The following is an 18,602-nucleotide window of genomic DNA, read 5'->3' as shown; positions in this document are numbered from 1 at the left end:
CCGCGGAGACACGCCAGGCCCCGGCCACACCCAGGCCCCGGCGGCGGGCGCTGGCGCCGGCTCAGGCCGGACGGCGGGGCCGGGGGTCGCAGCCTCGCGCCGGCGTCTGCAAAACAAAGACTCGGGGCCAGCCCCAGACTGGGACCAGCCGCCACCAACGCCTCCCCCCCCCCACCCCCCGGCGCTGGCGCGGCCCACTCAGCCCGGCGGGGCCGAAAACCCAGCGGATCGGCCGGGTCCCGGCGCGCGCGCGCCCACACACCAGGGGGGCCCTGGAAATGACTGCGCCCAGCGCCCCGGACGGTCTTCGCTGGTCAAGGTCCCTGCACCCCAAACCCAGCGCCCTAGGCCCCTCTGCATTATTTTTGACTCTTTTCCGAGCAGCCAGAGCTGTCGTCTCGGCGCGGGGAAGGGGCCTCGCGGTGCCCAGGCTGGAAGCAGGTGGGGCCGGGGCGAGGGCGCGGCAGGTTGGGCTGGAAACCGCAGTCCTCGCGCGCCGGTTCCCACTCGCCGCCCGCCACCCCCCTCCACCGGTTTTCTTCCCCCCTTTCTTTCCGCAGCGCAGTTGCCATGGGTTACCAGGGCGGTTGCCATGGGTTACCGGACCGAGGCCGGCCGGCTCGCTACCTGCCACCCAGTCGCAGCCGCCGGCGGAGCAGCCGGGGCTGGAGGAGGCGGGAGCGCGCGTGTGCGGGGCGCGGCGCGGGAGGGCGCGCGAGCCGCCGAGGCGCCGCAGCCAACAGGCGGCCGAGGGTGCAGCCGCGGGAGCCGCACCGCCGGTGGGGTGGGGGGCAAAGCTATAAAGAAGGCCCAGAGGTAAGAAACTAGCAAAAACACAACCACAAGTTATGCCCGTGCTGTGCCTCTAGCAGCAAAGACAAGCGGTGTGGGGTTTTGGATGAATCTACACTTCTCGTCGGGGGAGAAAGGGTATTTTCCTTTTAGCATAAAAGATTTGCATAGTGTCTTTAGACCAGAGTTTAAATTCAGCAGGAAATTGTAGCTTAATTTTTTTCCTCTATAGCTTTTGAAAAGAAATCTTTGGAATTTAGGAGAAAGAGAAAAGGGTCATTAACTACCAGAGTTTGCGCAGCTAACTAAATTAATGTCCAATGCACTGTTCCTAACAATGATCTAGAAAAGTTTCCAGCAAGAGTGAAGAGCAATTGTGTCTGACTTAAAGGGACAATGGTGACTCGTTTGTGAGATGCATATGACAAAGACTAGAACCAAAATCCTTTGTAATGTTGCAAGTTTTAAAGAAATTGTTTTTTATCTACGTCCTTAAATTTTAAGCTCCATACTTACTAAAATGTATTAATTCTTAGCGACCTTTATTTGCAAAGAAAATTGTCTATGCTTTGAATGTCAAATTGAATAATGTCAGACAGCATTTTGTATTTGACAATGTGTTTATATATACTAAGAAAAGATATGTATTCCAAACAAAACACAATTGTTCTGAAATAAATTGTTTCCTCCATTGAAAAGAAATCTCGTTCTGTTAATAGGATACCAGTGATTTAAATATTAAGAGGAAAACTATTTAGAAACTGAATAATCTTTTGTTTAGCTCTTGTCTTAAAATTTTAGAGGCCTTTCGTGATAAAGTCTTCCTTTATAGCTGAAACACTGAAAATCTTATTTGCACTACAGTAGTTCAATGAGGATGAATGGTTAAGGCACAAAGAAACTATAAACTGAATTCAGAACAATAAAACAACTTATGTTGAATATAATGGTAACTATAGTTAGATTAAATGAGTTTGTTCAAATTCTTTACAGCCATAAAAATATTATTCTTTCACCTTACAATAGCAAGGTTATTGCAAATCACTTGTTTGTCATTATTCAATAAAATAAGAGCTAGGCTTGAAAAACTACTGCAAGATACTTAGTATTTTAAGAGGGACTTAAAATATTGCTTAAACATTTGTGCTTTTCAGTCATTTTTAAAACTTTGAATTTTATCTAGACTTTAAATCAGCTTCTTCCAAGTGAGACTTTAAAAGAAACTCTAAGTAACAGGTTGTTGACTTTTATTGTTGACACGTACGGATTATATATAATAAAACCAATTTTAAAACAAAACCTATAAACTGGCTTTAGAAGTGAAAGTTCACCCTGTCAGAATTAGCCAGGGAAAAACAGTTTTGCTATATGTAAATCACAAAGCATCCAGTATTTGAATTCTTTAAGTTACATTAAAAATAATTTCAAATCTATATTTAGTTTACTTAGGTAACTAGTTTCTCTTCCTAAGGAAAACTTTATGAAAATAAGCCAGAGAAAAGTAAGAGGCTTGAACAGAACAAGAAAGCCACTGGGGGCTGAAGTTCATCTAAATATCTCAGCTGCAGGAAATCAGTTTTAAGAAACCAGTGCTTACATAGCAAAACAATCAAGTCAGCGCAAAAAGCCTCAAATGTTTACAACTATAGTGAATAGTAAAACAAATTTTACCAAAGTTTCTTGTGAAAAATTGCCATTCAGAAACATACTGAATTTAGGTCTAAATCTGAAGAAATAAATTCTCTCATGTAAAATAAGTAATCCAACAAACTTAAGTTGATTTTTTCATGTTTAATGTGAAAACGATGATCTTGTGAAGTTTATATACCATGGTATTGGGCATTAGTTAATATCAATTATAATGGCTATGTTACATCATAAAAATATGAGAATTGGTGGTACATTGGATGCTTTTGAAAACTGCTGTAATACAGAAATAATGTGAAATGAAATAAATATTACTGAGGAGCGAGGGATTGCTCCTAAATGACTAGATGGCAAACTTCACATGCTAGCAAGATAAAGAAATTGCTAAATCTTTTTTTCCCCTGAATAAAAATAATGAGTTTTAAATGATAAATTCACAGTATCAAAGATACATTAAATTAAAATATTTACAAATGTTTAATTATGTTTTAGACCAAACAAAAAACAAAAACAGGAAAAGTTAAGGAAATCATTCTTATTCTAAATTTCATTTGTTTCTGTTCTCAGAAGCATTTCAAAGACTTTTTAATACAGCGACTTTTAAGCTCCTTGTTAAAACAAAATGAAGTAACATTTAATTAAAGCAACAAGTTTTCCCAGTTATGTGAAAATATCCTCCTGTGTCAGAGATATTCTGTACCATTTAACAAGAAAGAAACTTGGACAATTATCTCAAGAAAATGCTGTCTCATCTGAAATTTGATGTGCAAAGTAGTTTTAGACATTTTTATCTTTGTGCCACTAAAAAAAAAAAAAAAGATATTTTAGTAAAATTATACCCATCCTCAGGGAGATGCCTAAAAAGAAATGGCATATTTAAAATGAATAATTCTGAAATCAGCAAGTTGATGTCCTTTTTCTACATTATGGGACTATTCATTAGTAAAATTAAATGTATTAATTTTTATAAGATCCTATTTCTAACTTTAAGAAAAGTAACAAGTACCAACCAATGAAAGTTATCTAGTGATAAGGAATGACACATTTAGTCAGAAAATAAATCATTAAACTATAATTGTAATTATACAATGATAATGACAACAAATGATTTCTTTCTAGAAACCATGTGTTTAAGCTGCTTTTGGACAATGAAAATGGATGTCTGAATTGATACATTGCAAGATTACTAGTAGTAGTTCTGTTTTTCTAACATGAAAGCATTATTTTAACATGTCTCTAGTGATAATATACATATTCCATCTGAGTGTGAAATAGAATACTGGAAAGGTTAAACGCTCCTAAAATATCTCAAACACCCAAAAAGTAGTGTTTCCAGTGCAGGGGAGGTGTCCACAAAACAGGAGCCGCATGTCTGAAAGAGACAGGTTGGTCTAAGCTGCTGTGGGTCTTTATAGTGGTGAAGACCAAACACACTGTGTTTATAGTAACACTGCTCCATTGATACAAGAAGGAATGCGCTACCTGGATTTTAAATGCTACCTATTTACCTATCTTTTAAGATTCAATAAGCCAACTCTATATTTTACACATATAAATCATTCACAATAGGTTCTTGTTTTACCAGTAATGTCTGCCTAGGGAGGTAAGTATTGCATTCACAGGCTTTTAGCTTATTACAGAAGCTTAACCAAAATAAGACAATGGAAAAATACCACTAATAAACAACCCAGAGGCTCGTAAGAATTTAAATACCTAACATCATGACAGTGAACTTTAGGTAAGAATATATTATTAGCAAGCTTTCTTCCCTATGACTGGACATCATTTGCTGTTCCTCAGATGTTAACATTAGAATTATTTTTCAGGATTCTTGCGGAGCTGTGCTCATTTTACATCCATGTGAACTGCTGTCATCACTACTATGTCCAAACCCAGAGGATGAACTGGAAAAGAAGAGGGGGAAATAATAAAAAGAGGAAATTGGTTTTCACAACACACTCAAAGCCTGAGTAACAGAGGAGAACTTTAATTATCTCCAGTCACAAAGAGAGACAGGAAATTTGGACTTTTAATTAGCCATTTGGAGTGCAGTTGGATATTTTTTTAGCTAGATAATTTAAACGCGAATAATTCAAGTCTGACTAAATGAAAGTCACATAATCAGAATGCAGATAATTGAATTTCTACTGCATTCATTAATTCAGTGTGGAGGTGTGTGTGAAGACTACTATGATGAGCTGTCACAGCTCAATAAAATCTCAGTCAATTAATTTTTTCATTATCTTAGTATTACATCAACAAAAAAGTGAAGTGAGTGTATATATCTATACACATGCATATGTGCACTATGTGTTGTATAAATATGTATACATTAAATCAAAACGCCAGGAAATACCTTTCTGAATCATAATCTATATCATTTTCCTTTTTTCCTTCTTCATCTTCTTCGGGGAAACGTCTGTTCATCAAGGCAAACTTGTGAATCGCTTCTTCTACGGAGTACTTAGTCTGCCCAGAAACACACGCCTCTATGTCTTCTGAGTTCAGATGGCTCTGCAAGAAGAGGTGAAGGCTGCTGTCTGAGAGCAAAAGTGCGTTCTGTAGGACCCTAAGTGAGAGAAACGGGGGTGATTGGTGAGCAGGGGTGGACAATTATAGGTGAGAGAGAGAAAACAGAGTAATGTGCCACCGAAGTCATTTCTCTACTATAGCAAACTTTTCATCAATTACAGACTCTGCCTATTAAAGGGATGAAAGCATATGTTAACTTTTATTCAATTATTTGGAAATTTAGGTGAGTAAAAACATGAAGCTAATAGTTAAGAACATCTGTTAAAAGAATAACTTCAAGGACATTTCTTCAATTTAACCATCTGTTATGACCATGTGGATTAATTATGGAAATATTTTGCTTATATAGTCAGAGAAATTTATGCTACTTTTTAAAAAAATTTACTGCCAAGCAGCACGTCACTTCTGTGATCTTTACTGGCTTGGCTGTCATGAGACATCAAAACTTTCAACTACTATTAAAATTATATTTAAAAGTCAATACATTTCTCAGCATGTTTCACATTTTAAAACTTTACAAGGAAGCTTATGAACAAGTTTACAAGGGCTCAGTTGAGAAGTGGCCATTTTCGAATATTGAAAATCAGCTGGAAATTTCTCAAAAATCTTCAGCAATGCTGCATATCTGTGTTAAAATGAGCCAACAAGTAAAATTGCTCTCAGCCAATTTTACCATGTATGTAATTAAAATCTGAAGTCTTGTGATAAGTACATACTATCCTTCCCACGCTCAAGATCCAAGTTTACAAAGATTGTACAAATTTCTACTCGAGTATTAGAACTACATAGAAGATTAAAAACTACCCTAGAGCAAAATTTGCATTTATTACTATTATTGAGTGTTTTCTTCCTTAAAATATATGTCTTAGAATAGGAAACCAAGACAAAGTACACTCATAGTTAAATAAAAGTTGGTTTTATCTTCATAACAAAGTTTGATATATGATAGTTCAGTCCATATTAATAGATCCATAATTAAATAGCATTAAGACAACACGTAGGGGACAAAACTAGAACACTAAAACCCAACTAAAGTTTTGCCCAACATGGGATTTTCAGAGATCTATGGAAAAATAAAAAAAACAAATCATGTATCTCAGACCTTATGAGGCTTACATTATACTCTGCATTTTTAAACGAGTAATTAGAAAAGTAAGTATGTTTTGGCCATTCATACCAATTTCTTTAAACCCAAGGTCATTAGAATACTTCCTTTTCTTCAAACTAAAACAATTATTTCTTCAAGAAGGCAACCGTCTAAAAATGCATCATATAAAACCAAAGTCGAATCGTTCCCTTTGCTTATGTTAAAGGCTTACAAATACAGGGTGAGAAAGTATTCTTGACTGGGTTACCAAAAGGAAAAGAGAAGCCTTTGTGCTTTTTAAAAGGTAAAATCTCAAGCTAAGCAGCTAAATACTTCCCCCTCCTCCATGTCCTCTGCCCTAGGCTCTCCCAGAAGATCACAGGGAATCACATGGTAAAGATTAATTTACCAAGTACAAGTAGTAAAGTAGTAAATCCCTTTTACTACTCTTTGAGATTTATTTTCTACATTTACAAATGTTTACCACTCTTGTTTTAAATACTTCAAATCAAGAAAAGATTTATATAGCAACGACCCATTAATATTAACTCGCATTTTGCTGTGAAGTTTGAACGGAGTGTTTCCTGTGTCCTTCTGTCAGTGGTTTCCTGCCAGCCACACACAGTAACTGTTCATAGGATTACACTTACTGCTTTGTTTCTGTTGGAAATGTGTTTTATTTTCTTTATAAAATAATGGGTAATCTTTAAAATTGATTTTAGATGGTTCGAGGCATTACACCACAAAAGTAATGAGCACTAATGCCAATGATATTGGACACAAATTCATTTTCGCTTTATTTCATGTCTAAAGCAATTCTACTGAGCCTTGAACTGCTCACACGCTGTTATTAACTTGCGAGTAACCTAACACATGGGTACAGCCAACAAAAGTGATCAGAGTCCAGGTTGATCGGGACCTCAAGGCTACTGTCCTTTTTCTTGAGCTATAATTCAATTTCCAATTTTACTGTACATTAGACTCATTATTTTCCAGTGTTATCTGCTTAATACTGCCACCTGGAGGACACCCAGGTGAAAAAAGAATGGGGAGCTAGGCACTGCCAGTTAGAGAGAGATGTGGCTGGGGAGGGACCATGAACACGCGCACAGGCTCAGAGTTCAAGCAAGCATCGTGTATCTGCTGGGCACCATGTTGGGTTTGTTTCCTTGGTGTCATTAGCTAAATTTATGCCACCATGGCCATGGATATAGACAACAACAAAAAGTATCTGTGCTTTTTATTTTTAGTCATATATTTCATTCCGAAATTAAAATTACAAAATTATTAGCATTTTCCCAACTGGTTCGGTCAGCATAATTAGCTCATTTTAATTAATATCTGATTTACTGTATATATCAGTAAGAACTATGACTGCCATCCTCATCATATCAAGGCCTTTTTCTACCTGACTCACACTTGTCTCCACACCGAACAAATCTAGTAGCAGAAAATCAACTTCAAACATAAAGATTATTATGTAAAAGTCAACAAAATGCCATTTTTTAAATTAAACTGCCATAAAAATAAATGTATATAATGTTCAAGGCTTTATAAAAGGAATAAAAACTAGTCTCTAGGATTTTAAAGGAATTTCTGAAAAGATATTTACAACATGAGTCAAAAGTTATTCCTCCCCCATTATAACTTTACACAAAACTTTATAGGAAAACCTGTTTTTCCTCTGAATTACACAAGTTGAAAATCTGGTTTTCCTCCACATGATTTTATTAGGTGTATTATATATTGGTTCAATTAAGAACAATAAATAGCTATGCAGAACCGTTTAATCCTAACTAAGGAAACCCTAGGTCTACAGCACACAATATAAGGATAAATATAGACATGTGGATAGAGTGTGGAAGGCTAGCAGCTTCATGTAGGGAGAAAAAATTAACTCAGCCTGTTTACCTCTCACCATGAGCAAAAAATAAAACCTACAAATCTTCACTGAAGACATTCATGATGTGTGCTATGGCGCCCTCTATTGAACACAAGGAGTTATAAAGGAGAGAGGAGAGAGAGAGAGAGAGAGAGAGAGAGAGAGAGAGAGAGAGAGAGAGAGAGAGAGAGAGAGAGAGAGAGAGAGAAAGTAAAACTAGCTGTAGTTTTACAGTGAGATCCTCCTGTAAAAAAATTCCTTAAATTTCTAAGAAATACTAAACCGTAATACAAAGGTCTACGTTGTAAAAATACAGTTAGATTAATGGGATTCATTCAGTAAGGAAGGAAAGCTAGCTTCTGTTCCTGATGTCGATCAAATTAAAAAATTAATAGGAATGCTTAACATTAATTCAGAGTTAGAGACTTACCAAAAGAACTTATAATTTTAGTCTTTAACTTTCCTTTACCATAACTGTTGATAGAAGTAACTTTCAGTTTATAATTAGACTTGGGACAGGGGGGTATCCGAAAGGAAAATTATGGCCAAGATTGAGGAAAAATTAATACAATAGAAAAATATCACCATTGTACTGGCCAAATTTAGCCAGCATTGAAGAGTTCTGCTAATTATAAATTGGCTGGTTCCTAAGATTAATATAGTTCCTCCACCTTCCCTGCAATTCTCTTGTGTATAAAACTGAGTAAACATCCAACCCCTAGAATTGTTAGAGGTATTTGGTAAAAATGTAAAAAGCTAAACATACAGCAAATGTTCATTAAATGGTATAAATTATTCTTATTTGGCACCTAGTCAAAGAACCAATTCCTCTCTAATTCCTCTGTGAATTGGCCTGGATATGTACTTTGCTATTAAATATGTATTATTTCACAACTGACCTAAAAATGAAAAGAAATCATACTGGACACACACACGCATGTGCACAGAGGTGGCGCCGTTTCTGGAGGTTGAATACAAATGATGTTCTTGATTCAAAACTTATAGAAAAAAACATTTTTAAATATATGCTAAATAGCTAGAATGCAAGCACATTTCACATTTTAATGCCGTGTTGTCTTTCCTCACAAGTTCCCAAAGCATTGTACAATGAGCGCAGTGAAGGCTACTGGTGTAGCTCTACTTCATGGGTAAAGAGTGGGGCCCCAAGAAGACATTTAACAGAGGTCAGGCCGCGGCACTGAGGTGTCTGAGTTGCAGGTGGCACCCAGATTCCCATAGTGGCTTTGGGCTAGGGGTGGGGGTACTGTGCAGGGGGACAGAAGGGAGGTGTGTGAGAAACGAAGACAGGGAGAGTATACCAGGGGCAAAGACATGTAAGGTTACCACTTATACAGAAACTGGACAAAGAACAGGGGAGTTGTGTGTGAGAATCTGAGGGACACAGAATGGAGTGGGGAAACAAGGCTTAGGTCAGGCCTGACTACAGCCATGTGATATGGTATAAGACTCCTTGCTTAGATCAGGTCCAAGCCACAGAGAACCACCAGCTTTTGTTTTTAATATAAAGCTCATCAGTTTGAAGGCATATGTTTACCTACCAAAGTAGAACAAAAACACCACAGGAGAACTCAGGGTCTGCTCCATGATGTGGCTTCTGGATGTGATCCAGATCCAGTTTAGTGAATCTCGTCATGCCCTGAATTACATACCGTGCATCGCCACTGCAGTGGAAGCTCCAGAACACAAGAACTTGAGTCCACATTGTGCAGCCCTCTATCTCCAGAACCCAGCAGGGTCTGAAGGAGCCACTTAATAAATATATTGAATAGAGCCCTTCCCGAGCCACCATCAGAACGATACCAACAACCAGTGAGGATGGCAACCCATGAGCGACAGGAGGGCACTCTGCTAGCAGACCAAGGCTTAAAAGACTTTAGTGACTTTTACAAGGTTATAGAGCCTGAAAAAAATCAGAATCTAAGATGCATGGGAGACCTGGATCCCTGCTCATACTCCAGACCCAGGACACTTTCTACTCTGTCATCTGCATCAAATTCAACCAGCAAACAGTCAAATGACAACATATGCAAAAAAAAATAACCTAATGCCGGCGTGACCCCACTGCACAGAATGATACTCAGTCATTTATTTGGTAGCTCAACTATGGAAGGAAAGGTCGTATTGAAAACAATGAAGTTATTCCTGGTCAAAAACACATGCTCCATGCTTAACTAGCACATAAATACAGAGGCACGTGCTGCCCTCTGACCTAAGTAAGACTTCCGTCCAGCAGACAAGCAGCTCCCCAGTGCTGACAGCGACAGCAAGACTGGCTGTCCCCATCTAGGCCTCACTGGCAATGGCCAATCTGCAGCCTCCCCGGGCAGCATCTGGAGCGACAGCCTCACTGCACGCCAGGCAGCAGGGACCACATCTTAAGAGCAAGGCCATCAACCACCTGGGTCTCGTACAGGGGACAATTAAAACTGGAGCTATCCTCGGGAGGAAAGGGCAGGACAAAACTGACCAAGTCTTTGTTCTCTCGTGGCTGTGACACCCAAAATGATACCACTCTGATGTTTTCCAAGGAGTTAGCTGGGTTAATCTGTTTTTCTGATCACCTATCATTTTACCTCTGGCTTCTTTTTCTTCCCCCATCCCCCAATTTTTAATCTTGGATGTTTCTACCTGCCTCCATAACACCTTCAGAGGAAAGCATTCTACTGATCTAATAGAAATAAATGTCAATATTCATATATATACGTCATACCCAAATCTCTCAGGAGTGAGGGGTGTGGTGAGAAGCTAGTGCATTATTTCTGGCCAGTTCTAAGGTACCATTTGGTGAACTCAAAAAGAGATTACTTCAGATCCTGAAGCAAGCAGAAAAAGATAGTTCAGAAGACTAGACCTGCACTAACTAGTCCTATCACCCACCTTATTTCTTTATCTATAAAATAGGGCATTTGAAAAATCTGGTATAACATGATTTCACTTGTTAAGTGCATTAAACTACTAAAGCCAGTACTTAGGTAGTACATATTATATACCAGACATTGCTGCACATGCTTTGTATTTATTAACTCACTTAATCCTCTCAACAACCTTACGAATTAAGTACTATCATTAAGCCCATTTTATAAAAGACTTGCCCGAGCCTCCAGTCAGATTTGAACCCAGGCAGCCTGACATCAAAGAATGTGAGCAAACATATGTGCTGTTCTATGGGATAGATACTGTAGCATTCTAAAGAGTGTGAAAAATTATAGTGACGTGAATCCAAGTTACTTTAACTGCAGTACATACCATCATGTAGTAATCCAGAATGAATAACCTATTGAAACTATTCAAATGCCAATAAATACTCCCTTATAATCATTCCCTCCAAAGAGTAAACTATTCATATAAAGGCATCCAGAGGGCATCAGTCATCCATTGTAGAACTGATTTGGTCTTTCAGAGCTAAATTTTGTGAATGAAGACAGTTTTTAATAAGTGCCTTTTAATAAGGCACATTTATTTCCTGGAAAATTTTACTTTAGTCAACTAAACTCCCAAGTAATTTGGATCTACTTTATACTTTAAGGGATGATATTCTGATTCAATTAATTCATTGTTTACTTTCTAGATTTGGTCCCAAATAGACACCTATGATGTGAACCACAAGATGGCGCTCTAATATAGGAAATGAACTGCTGGGCTGATTATTAGCATTTCAGGAATGTCATATTCCCCCCAACACACACCATCACAGGTCACACAACTCTTGCAAAGCACACTGCTCACATCCCTGTGTGGCCACAAGCATTTCTGCATACTTACTTTCTGAGGAAATCTTCCAAACCCTGTCGACGTTGATCTACATGTTGGCGATTATTCATATTGAAAAATAAGTTTTTAGATGGCAGTTCTGGCAGTTGTCTTATGAAAAAGAAAATAAAATGTGTTTAATCATCAAAGCAAAGGAAGTTAGTTATAGAAACCCCCAGAGTTATTATTACCAAGCAAATTATGCATATTAATAATTATCACAAAACTACAATATAGTTACATATATTACAAATATAATAAGGGGATGAGCAAATCAATTAACTTAGAGAAACCTATTTAAAACATTTCTCAGTACTTTTCCAAGCAATACTCATAAAAGGTGGTAGAATTCGAGCGATCAGTTTCAAACTTAGATGTAACAGCTACAAAACCAAAGCTGTAATTGCAATCAAGAACGTCTATATTTGTATATCTTGATGCATGTCAACTATTAAATATTGAATGTAATAATCTCCTCAATATACTCTTTAAAAAAAAAAATCACTTACACCAGCAGTGCATTACTTTGGAGTCTCTGCCTCAGCCACACAAATTCTCTATATCTTCTTCGTACACATGATGTTTTCATGGTAAAACACATGCTATTAGTCTGTTTAGAGAAAAAGGAAATTATGAGTCTCACTTGAGGGAAAAAAATGTTTTTCTTATATCAATAATTCAATATGTGGTCCCAAGATTGATTTCAAGTAGGATTTAAACAACGAAAAGCATATTTGTAGCTATGCCTGATTCTGAAACCTGGCACATGATCCATCAATACAACAGCCCAGAAGTCAGCTGGGATGACATGAATGAGCTGTGCTGTCGCGGGGCAAGACATGACCTGGCCACTCCCTGGGACCCGAAGCAGCCCCCTGTTCTATTACATTCCTTTCAAAGATGAGTCACAAAAATGAAACAAACCCTAAGTATCATTTGTTGCCTTTTAACACAATCCAGCTACCATCCATGTAGCTGGAGGAAACTTTGGGGGTTAGAGATACCTTCTCATGACCTTGACATGACATCACAGAAGCCATCTGTCCTTGACATTGCATTGCTGAAGACCACACAATCACCAGGAATCCTGAAATCACTTTTTAAAAAGAGTGTATCATTTCCTTTCTAAGTGAGATGAGAAAGGGAGTGTGATCTGAGTTCGAGAGAGGCTTGGCAGAGGGGACAAGCATCCACTTGGTAGGGCGGAGGTGAGGAGGGACAAATTTCAGCCCTAGTTCTGCTAAAAGCAAGTCACCTGAAGCTCCAATTTCTTGACTGGTAAACCATGGATGAAACAGTGTACCCTTACTCCACAGAGTGGTTGTAAGGTCTAATAAGCAGCTAGCAAGTGTTACCTGTTAATATTATTATTAGTTACTAGATGTTGGTTTCCTTCCAGCTACCCTAAGGCATACTTGGAGAAAGCCACCTAGAGAGTCCCCATCCTAAGGAGAACTGCAATCCTTCTCCTGTGGGTAAACATAAGACTAGCAAATACATTTGCTTCTCCTTTGGGTAAGACAAGAGACTCAAAAATAATTTGCCTCTTGGTTTTGTAAAAGGATGTCTATTTGCTCTATTTCAAAATTTGATTTCATGTTTATATTGTCAAACAAAAATTTTTTATCTTCAAGATTTGTATTATTTAAAAAACTGTCATTATTCCACCATTTAAGCACCCAGCCGTTGTTTTCCTGGGGAAATCTAAGTGATTATGTACATTAGTTCTTAAACCATTCCCGCGAAATGTATGGCATGATTCCTGGTACACCTGAACTTCATAATATTCAGAAAACCCCAGGATTCAGAGAATTGAAGAGACTGAGCCCTTAAGAAGCTATTGGTCTACACCCCATCAATCTTTGACAATATAACAGCAAAACAAGCTGGACGGAGGCTGTGACCCAATACCATTCTGTGTGGATATCAAAGCATACCAGGGCCTCATTCTAATGTAATCCTTGGGGACTAAGCCAGCAGGCCATTTACTCCAAGATTAGTGCCCTAACGAGGCTTGGGCAGCTAGTTCTCAGAGCTCTCTCCCTGGAGATCACCAGTCTACAGCAGGGAGACTCCTGACACCCTAGACACAGACTGGGTTAACTGCAATTCCCTTTAATTTCTCTGTTCTGAATCATTTTGGATGTCAGTAACTAGAAATTCTTCTGGTGCCTACATCAGACTAAAGTCTCTCTATAATTCTTTCAAGTTCAGTGGAATTTATATGTGATGGACTACCCAGCTATTGTCCACTATTTTAGAGTTCCAAGGAAATGCTAAGATTTCAGGAACCTGATATCATTTCCCTTGAGATTAATTTAAGTAAGTTAAACAGCAGCTTCTCTACCTGCAAAACTCCATGGGTATAGCTCTGAGGAGGTTACTAGAACATTCCAGTCCCATCCACTCCTAATCATACAACAACAGGAGAAAGCCTCATCAGGATCAGACTATACTGAGAACACTCATGGAGTAATTTCTCTAAATCTGTTATCTGTTTATTGCTTCTACTATCAAACAAAACAAGATTTCTTTATTGTCAATTAGCATTTCAAAGAAATGCCAGAATACCACCAAATTTGTGGAACCCATCATTTCTGGCTCAAGAGAACATGTTTGAATTTACACCCTACTAATTACATAGCAGAGAAGAATGTATACTTTCATTAACTCTGAGGATAATTAAATTTCATGCCTACCAAAAAGTGTGTGATAAGGATTCCTAATTTTTTTTACAGGAAGTTAAAAGGCAACAAAAGAATTTCAATTCATTTTCAAATGCTTAGCTGGATGTAGTCACTTCATAATTTTCCACACTTTATGAATCTCTGGTAGAACTATTAACAAAATCAAAATGCTGGGTTGACCCTGGCAACAACCTTCAACACAATCATCAAAAAAAAAAAAAAAAAAAGTTCTGCAGGGCCTCCCTGGTGACACAGGGCTTAAAGCTTCAGTGCTCTCAAGGTACCACCAGCCATAGTAGCATGAGTTTGATCCCCGGCCAGAGAGTTAACCCACATGGCGCAGCAGACCTCTCCTGTCTTGCCCACTGCTCCCCTCAGCAGTGTATTTCAGTAGATCCACCAGTTCTGCTCCCCATTCTGTCTCTGGTGAATCCTCTCACCACCCCACGCCCCAGTACCTCTGGCCTATACCCCAGTATGCATAAATAAATTTAAAAAATCTTTCAAAAAAAACAGTTTTTAATTTCTACTTTGTTTATTCTCTAAAGTTAGGGAAACTTGAAAGAAAAAAGGGAAGACAGAAATAAAAGGACATCATGATGGCCAATGTTTGGGTGTCCACTGTGTAGTTACATACAATTGGAAGAGTAAAGGCTAAATTATACTGTACTTGTGCTAAGGAATCACAGATAAAATCTGAAAAAGTGTGAACTAAATCAAGTGGGGAAAGTGACCACCTTCAATATCAGGGCCAATAAACCACAGCCTAGGGGCCCAGTCCGGCCTGCTACATGTCCTCACCAACTATGTTTTATCGGAACACAATTACAGTCTTCATTTGCATATTGTTTATGGCTACTTTTATCCTTCAACAGCAGAATTGAGTGGTCTCTTAAGAGACTGTAAAGGCCCACAAAACTACAGATATTTACTGCCTGGCCTTTTGCAAAGAAAGATGTAGAACCTTGTTAAGATGATCACTGAAAGCTGCACATGACCTGACCCTGTTCAAAAGATGACGAATCAGTTTTTTTCCCAAATAAAATACATCATTTTTTAGTTATTTATTTATGATAATCAGATTAGACTAAGGCACATATAGGTAATTGCACATATTCATTCCTACTTCCCCATTCTATATAGAAAACATTGCACATCACTTTTCTAGGGAAGCTTATATCCTCTCAAAATTTAAGATTTATCGTTCAGTATACTATCCAGCATTATGTGATAACAAATCATAAAGAAATATCTTTAATGAGCTATAAATACTCTTTAACTGTGAATTTTAGATGTATTCACATCTTTGTACATAAAGGCAATAAACATGGAAATATTAATATTAACAAAGTTATAGTAAATAATTAAAATAATTTCTCAACTTAAGAAAACATCTTCTAAAGTAATTTAGAAAACTACTTCATTTAAGATGCAAGCATTCAAATTTGGTTGTTTGAATTAGGAAAATTTTTACAAATTTCATTTGAAAGTAAACCAGACTGCCCCATCCAGGATGCTCCCTAAAAATCACCACGAGGGCCTCCCCGGTGGCGCAGTGGTTGAGCGCTGGGTTGCGAAGCTGCCCGCAGCCTCTGCAGCGCAGGTTCGATCCCCGGCAGCTCCCCGGCCACCAGAGGAGGGTCCCACATGGCGCGCAGACCTCTCCTGCCGCCCGCTGCTCCCCTCAGCAGTGTACTTCGGTCCTTCTGCCTGTTCTGCTCCCTGCTCTGGCTCTGGTGAATTCTCTCACCCTCCTGCGCTTCTGACTGTACCCAGTGCTTGTATAAATAAATAAATAAATCTTGAAATAATAAATAAATAAATAAATGAAAATCACCACGATTGCTGTGAGCTGTGGACCATGTACTTACGTGAATGCATATCTCATAGTCAATATAAGAATGCCAAAAATCCTCCTTCTGAATCCTAGGATCTCGAACCCAGACACTTACAAATTCCTGTAGGAGCATCACAAAGAAAGAAAGAAATATATTTCAGAATTGCCAGTAGGGCTGAAGGAGGTGAAAAATGACCAAACTCAAACAATACTGAAATGAACTTAAACCACTGTGGTTGTAATCCTTTAAAAAACAAGAAGTAAAAGTAACGAATCAGACATTATAGGAAGTCCACAAAAAAGTTTTGCCATAGATGGAATTTTTAAAATAATGTAAAACTGAGCTGAATGCACTTTTGGAGCACTTTATGGGTTCTATGAAGACAATAAGAATATAATCTAAAATGGATTTTTAATTTTTTAATCATGAAAAATAGGTTCACACTTCCCTTAAATTTTAAAAGCTGTCATTTCTTACTTTCTTCCTCTCTCTAACACAGGTCCCGCCTAATAAATCACTTTCTAGAACACAAATAAGAAAGTCATATAAAAAACAAGCAAGGAGAGTTGAAAATGACTCTGTATGCACTGGCTTCATGAGAACAAACAGTGGTAACTTATTAATGGAAAGATCAACTCTTTTTAGACACTATAGTTCTCATTTAAAAATACACTTTCCCATGGATTAAATCACTTCATCTTCACAACAGCTTCATGTTAGAGGTAGAAGCTAGACATGTTTAAAAAACACACACAGCAGACAATTTTGTTCCCTTTTTAAAGATAATAAAAAGAAAAACATGGTAAAATGTGGAACACAATGCCTTTTACTATTCAAAAGGCACCAACATGTACATTTAAAAAGTATTATGTTTGGCATGATAAATTCTAAGGTGTAATTTAGTCGCTTGGTTATTATAAATTTGCTAATTGAATTGAATTGAAATATTTTAACTTTTTTTTTAAGTAGCTTCAAGGCTGAAATTTTAGGCAATTCTCACTGCTGTGCTTTGGCCTCTCTGAGAGGCAGGTTGTAGATGCTGTACAAGAGAAGAGATAAAGATTATAGGGTTTTTAGGACGGGGCACTTACTTTGTTATGCAGATGATGAAATGAGAATTTTTCACTACAGAGAATTTAAAAAAGAGAGATAAAAATAGCCCCTATTCCCTAAAAATAACTTTGCCACCTATCAAGTTTCACCTAAGACAACAAACACTTTGCGCCTGCATTTGAGACTTGCATTCTGCCCCATTGCTTACTCTTGGTTTATAAGGATTATGAGTTAATGTTCAAGAGAATTCTTATTTAATATTTTTCCATTATATTTCATTATGCTTTTAGAGTCATTTAAAGGAGAGAGGAAAACAAGATAAAAAAATAAATAGCAATAGAGAGCATTGCTATATATTTTTGACCCTCTTCAAATTATAGGTGGGATTAAAAACTAGTTGTAAAGCAAAGTATAAGAGATCCTCACTGCACATAGGTGAGAGGTGAAGCAGATCCTGCCCAGAAACAGGGAGGAAACAGAAACAAAACCCAGGCTTCCTGCCCTTAGTCTGTACATTTCACCTCAGTCTCCTATCACTGTGTGTGTGTGTGTGTGTGTGATTTTCCTGGAGTGCTTTGTACACACCCACAGTTCTTGAAAGAGATGCATCAATCATCAATGAATCAGTGAACAGAAGGACAAACAGGTGAGCAAGATCAGCATCCACAGTGGGTCACATTTGCTCTCCAAAGCATCACACACACCCAGCACTGCATTCTGACTTTCACGGACCCTAGGCACTTCTGATTTCATGAGCTCTTTCCTACACACACACACACACACACACACACACACACACACACACACACACACAAATTTAAATCATACTTTACAATCATATGCACATAAAGACGAATATACTAATATTACATATTAAAACCTTCTCTTTGACCTAGGAGTTCATTTTATTCCTCTGATTTTAAAAGAAACTAAAACAGTTTCATGAGCCCCTAAAAGCAGTATGGGCCCCAGACACTGTGCCTAATATAGATGTCAGCCCGGCCTGTAACTTTGAGCAAGGTCAAGTGCTGACAAGAGCTAACCAGACTACCCTGCCCCCACTTAAGCCAGCCTGCAGGAGAGACTCCTGGTCATCAGGACACATGTCACCACATCCCTTCACAGGGTGCTGGCAGCTCCACTTTTCCACCAGAGAGTCAGAAGTTCGTGAATAACCCAAAAGGGGAATTATTTCCAACAGCTCAGTGTTCCATATTGACCTATTACTAAAATAGTGGGCCACTACACAGAATAAACAAAAATGAAAAGACAAAAGAAACACATATGACAATTTGCTACAAACTTGTGATTAA

General features: G+C 38.2%; 1 protein-coding gene across 5 annotated transcripts in view; it reads right to left on the bottom strand.

The window, feature by feature from the left end:
- Window positions 1-1,541: 1,541 nt before the first annotated feature.
- Window positions 1,542-18,602, bottom strand: part of SNX10 (sorting nexin 10) — a 74,228-nt gene continuing 57,167 nt past the window's right edge. For 4 of the 5 annotated variants that reach the window (XM_054692434.1, XM_037509548.2, XM_037509535.2 and 1 more), the window contains 5 exons: window positions 16,270-16,356; window positions 12,221-12,321; window positions 11,724-11,822; window positions 4,796-5,008; window positions 1,542-4,343 (listed from right to left, as the gene is read on the bottom strand). In XM_054692434.1, the coding sequence (XP_054548409.1) occupies window positions 4,262-4,343; window positions 4,796-5,008; window positions 11,724-11,822; window positions 12,221-12,321; window positions 16,270-16,356 (582 nt within the window). In that variant the 3' untranslated portion in view covers window positions 1,542-4,261. Of the gene's footprint in view, window positions 4,344-4,795; window positions 5,009-11,723; window positions 11,823-12,220; window positions 12,322-16,269; window positions 16,357-16,713; window positions 16,758-18,602 lie in introns of all 5 variants that reach the window. The other variant, XM_037509528.2, reaches the window with a different exon arrangement.

Source organism: Talpa occidentalis, unplaced genomic scaffold (assembly GCF_014898055.3).
Source record: "Talpa occidentalis isolate TD23 unplaced genomic scaffold, MPIMG_talOcc4v2.1, whole genome shotgun sequence".
In the NCBI taxonomy this organism is placed as follows: domain Eukaryota; kingdom Metazoa; phylum Chordata; class Mammalia; order Eulipotyphla; family Talpidae; genus Talpa; species Talpa occidentalis.
This window is presented reverse-complemented; position numbering and strand designations above follow the sequence as displayed.